Source organism: Grammomys surdaster, unplaced genomic scaffold (assembly GCF_004785775.1).
Source record: "Grammomys surdaster isolate TR1022 unplaced genomic scaffold, NIH_TR_1.0 1100, whole genome shotgun sequence".
In the NCBI taxonomy this organism is placed as follows: Eukaryota; Metazoa; Chordata; class Mammalia; order Rodentia; family Muridae; genus Grammomys; species Grammomys surdaster.
Window position 1 is genome coordinate 309,217 of NW_021605519.1, and position 4,560 is coordinate 313,776.

At 49.0% G+C, this 4,560-nt stretch overlaps 1 protein-coding gene across 2 annotated transcripts in view; it reads right to left on the bottom strand.

Moving 5' to 3' along the window:
• Dvl3 (dishevelled segment polarity protein 3) overlaps positions 1–4,560 on the bottom strand; it is a 16,911-nt gene that overhangs the window by 3,789 nt on the left and 8,562 nt on the right. For both annotated transcript variants that reach the window (XM_028783399.1, XM_028783398.1), the window contains exons 10-13: positions 4,327–4,394; positions 4,041–4,190; positions 3,360–3,491; positions 3,015–3,182 (exon numbers count right to left, since the gene is read on the bottom strand). In XM_028783399.1, the coding sequence (XP_028639232.1) occupies positions 3,015–3,182; positions 3,360–3,491; positions 4,041–4,190; positions 4,327–4,394 (518 nt within the window). The remainder of the gene's footprint in view (positions 1–3,014; positions 3,183–3,359; positions 3,492–4,040; positions 4,191–4,326; positions 4,395–4,560) is intronic.

A 4,560-nucleotide genomic window follows, 5' to 3' on the forward strand; every position in this document is an offset into this window, starting at 1 on the left:
AAATCCGCCTGCCTCTGCCTCCCAAGTGCTGGAATTAAAGGCGTGCGCCACCACCGCCCGGCGGCTAAGAGGTGTTTATACTCTTGCCTTTCAGGTAATTAGGAGGGGGAATGTTTGGGAAATCTCAGGTGAATGTTTGCCCTATAATAATAATAATAATAATAATAATAATAATAATAATAATATAATAGCCCAGAATGAGGATGGAGAGATAGTTCAGCAACTATTAAAAGCACTTGTAGCCGGGCGGTGGTGGCGCACGCCTTTAATCCCAGCACTTGAGAGGCAGAGGCAGGCGGATTTCTGAGTTCGAGGCCAGCCTGGTCTACAGAGTGAGTTACAGGACAGCCAAGGCTACACATGGTGCTCAGATGTACATGCAGGCAAAAGACTCATATGCAAAACTTAAATCTTAAAAATAGAAGTTCAGAATGAGGGCTACAGAGATGGCTCAGCAGTTAAGAGCACTGACTGCTCTTCCAGAGGTCCCGAGTTCAATTCCCAGCAACCACACAGTGGCTCACAACCATCTGTAATGGGATCTGATGCCCTCTTCTTGTGTGTATGACACACCAGTGTACTCATATACATACAATAAATAAAATCTTTAAGGAAAAAAAAAGTTCAGAATGAGCTGGGTGTGACAGCTCATACCTTTAATCTCAACACTCAGAAGGCAGAGGTAGGCAGATCTCTGAGAATTCAAGGCTACCTTGGTCTACATAGTGAATTCTAGGACAGCCAGAGCTATGTAGTAAGACTCTGTCTCAAAAGAAGAGGGAGAGGAGGAGGAAGAGCAGGATGAGGAAGTCCAGAATGGGCTGTGTTCAAGTGTGCATCTGTCATTCCAGCAGGATTGGGAAGTCAGCCAACTCAGACTACACAGCAACAGGGAGGAGTAATTAAAAGAGAAAGAGCAGAATCCTAAATGAGTTCACTTTTCTTTTTTTTTTCCTTTTTAAAAAGGCCCTCCTTTATATAGAAGGTTCTTGCCCTGATCACATTTTTCTGGTGCTGTTGTGGAGAGTGGAGATGGAGTAGAAGGGCCAGAAAGAACAATTTGAATGCCTCCTCTGTGCCATGGATCCTGCTTGCAGTCAGAACTGGCACCAATTCACTATTTCATGAATTTCTTCCATCCTTGAAATTATGTACTCTCTAAAGGTAGGCAGTCCTTTCAGGAGGTAGAACTTCCATGAAGGGAGTAATATGGCTACGAGGACCTTTCACCTGGGACTTGCTCACATGCACCTGAATTCTAAGAAAGCTATAATTGCCCAGTAGAGGCCATCTATACCATTAGATCTTCCTCCAAGCGCAAGGTGATCCAGCAGGCTCTGCAGGAAGAAGACAGGGTATGAGGCTCTGAAATTGCTTATGGAGCCTGCTGGCCAAGCCTCTAACTTGGCAGCATGGAGGCAATGAAGGAAAGCAGTGGCCTGTATTGGCTCACACTCAAAGCCTGTAAGGTGCTGCCTTGAGGACCAACAGTAAAGTCTAGAGTGAGCATACAGCCCCTCAATGAGCCTGTCACACCCCCATTTTGGAGACTGTGGCCTCTAAAAAGGAAAAGGCTTTTCTGTCAGCACACCCTGGGCCAAGTCTTGGGTGGCCTAGGTGGAGGACCCAGCTGGGCCCAGGATATAAACATCTTTTGAGCAAAACTGCCATCACTGTCTTGGAAGCTTTGTATGTCCCAAGAAGTCTGGGGCCCTGGGCTGATGTCTGCTAACAGTGACGATAATAAATAAATCTAAACTACTTAAGCAAAGCTTGGAGTTCGGCTTCCTAGAGTCAGTTATCAACATTTATGGAGCACATCTTGTGGACAACACGCTATTCTAAGTGGTTTACATACATTATGTTATGCTTACAACATCTCTATGGGATGAGTTCTATCTTACTTCCACCTTGGACTTAGAAGCTAAAGCACCTACTGTGATCACAGTAACAGTAGAGTAACACTTGAACTCAGAACTGTCAGAGTCCAAAAATCTAATCAAGTTCTACAAGAGCTGCCAAGGGCCAGGAACCCCAACCTCTACCAAGAGACAGCGCTCTGCAGTAACAGCCGCTGAGTCCCAGAAGCACTGACTTAGCTCTGGATGTCAGCCAGCACTAGGACTCCGCTGGTGGCAAGAACAGCAGTGCCTCTGTGAGGTCCTCTGTAGGCTAAAGAGAAGGAAGAGTCTCCGTAGGGACTGTGCTCCATGGCTTTGCACTCGCTCAGGGTGAAGTCTAACTCCTCAGTGCAGAGCTTGGAAAGGCCTCTGCAATCTGACCCTGACAGGTTCTCCAGCTTCACACCACAGCACAGCTTACCCCCAGGGCTCTTAGAAAGACCAAGCCTCCCTTGCCAATCTGTATCTTGACCTGGTAGTACTTGTTGTTTTGTGAACTAAGGGCAGGTGCTGTTTGGTCTTGCTGAGACCATGTTTTTTGGAGCATCATGTACCTTGAGCAGCTCAGAACAGTGGGAACTAGAGTCAGAAGACCTAGAACCGAAGCCTATCTCCTTTGCTTCTAATTGTGAGACCTAGTGTAGACTATCTGACACCAATAAATCTATTTCTTCATTTGATAACATGGATAGTACCTTCTCCCCACTAAGAGATGAAGGCTGAGTGGGACGATAGGATGATACCTCAGAAACCACTGGCACCACGTCAGGCACAGAACAGGCACTTAGAGGGTATCAGGCTCCACAGGGAGATGGGAGACCAATGAAGAGGCTAAACTAGGCTGCTCGTTGTACTGCAGGGCCTTCAAGCTTTGAGCCAGATCCTAGCAAAGCTTGGAGTTAGGTTTCCTAGAGTCAGCTGTCATATCACAGAGCACTTCCTTAATCCCATCCAGGAGACAAGAAGGTGGGGGATTCTGGGTGTGGTAGAGGTACACTTATAATCCCATCACTCAGGAGGCTGAGGCAGAAAGACTGCTGCAAGGTCAAAGTCAAGCTGGGACACAGCGGGTATTAGGTTAGCATGGGGGAAAGGTGGTGGGAAGACACATACTGCCACAGAGGTCACCAAAGATGTAGTAGCACTGCTCGGAGAATGTGATCTTGTTGACAGTATGGCGGATGAAACCAGCTTTCAGCAGGTTGCTAGCATACTTGCGGGCCTCTCGTCGGTCGGTGAACCCTTCCACGTTGTGGTACAGCCAGTCTACCACATCTGAGCCTGGGGACAAGGCTGCCAGTTGATTTGGGTTCCTCTGGCTTCACAGAAGCTATGAGGCTAGGGCAATTAACCCAGGGAGTAGCCCGAGGAAGACCTAGGTGTGCATACCCCGCCCTCCCACCTGCCTGCACCATGCCTCCACAACCTGTCCTTCACCTTGTAGTAAGGCTCTCTCACCGATAAAAGCATTGGGAATGGTAATCTTGAGCCACATGCGGTCTCGGACCTCCAACCCTGACTCAGGGGAGGCCATGGCTTTGACGATGGCTGCCATGTCACTGTGGATGGAGAGGTGGAAATCATCTAGGCCTGGGGGAAGGGGCAGAGTAGTGAGAGAGAGGACTGTGGAGTTGGGAAAACAGGAGTGATGTCCTAGTTCTCCCACTCAACAGTGACAAGCCCAGTGTCAAGTCCTTGGACCGCTTCCCTCCTGTAAAGATGATAGATTAGTGTCTTCACAAGGACATGCGAAAGAATAACTCAATAATTTCATGAAGGTACCTAAGCACATGCATGTGTTATGACAGTAAAACAGTGCTTCCTTCATGCCACACAGTACCAATGTTCTAGTTGGAGCCTCTTATCAAACCCCACAGGAACCTGGTGAAGGAACCTGGTATATATACTGGTAGCCCCATCATATGAGAGGAAACTGAGGCTCTGTGGGCGCTCACCACACGTTAAGAAGCAAACAATGCTCAGGGAGGCTCTGGTGCCCGCTGGGGAAGGGCTGCGGTGTGAGGTCTGTGGAATGAGTACAGCCCCCTCAAAGGCTCTCCCTGACGCACAAGTGGGTCCTCATCAATCCTCCCACCTGGCCTTGTCTGCTGGGTCCAAGGGACAGGCTTGAATACTCACGTTCTGTATCGGGGATGGAGCTGGTGATAGAGGAGCTGGTGGAGGTGATGGTGCTTAGGGAGGGGCTCATGCCATAGGCGGGGAAGGTGCCTGTCATGGCTGCAGTGTGGGAGACCCAGGCTGCAGGGTCAATGGGACGGATGGGCTCACCTGCAGGGAGGATGAGGAGTCACAGGCTGCCCGCCCACCTTGCCTATTATGGTGCTGAATGTGTAAGGAGCAGACAGTAGGAGTACAGCTTACATAAGCCAACGTCAACTGTAGGGATGAATGCTTGTCTACTTACTCCGGGGTAATGTGAAGCAGCCACGAGGACTTGGGTCCCAGCACTTGGCTACAGTCAGAGTGATGGGCCTGAAAACAAGGTTGTCCTAGTAAAGGCAGGCTGTATGAAGGCCAGACCTAGTCTCTTGCCAGAAACGTCTCTGCCTATCTTCCCAAAATCCCATTCTGCTCATACCCTTGTGTACACCCATCTTCCCAGAATCCCATTCTGCTCCTACCCTGGCTTGTGTACACC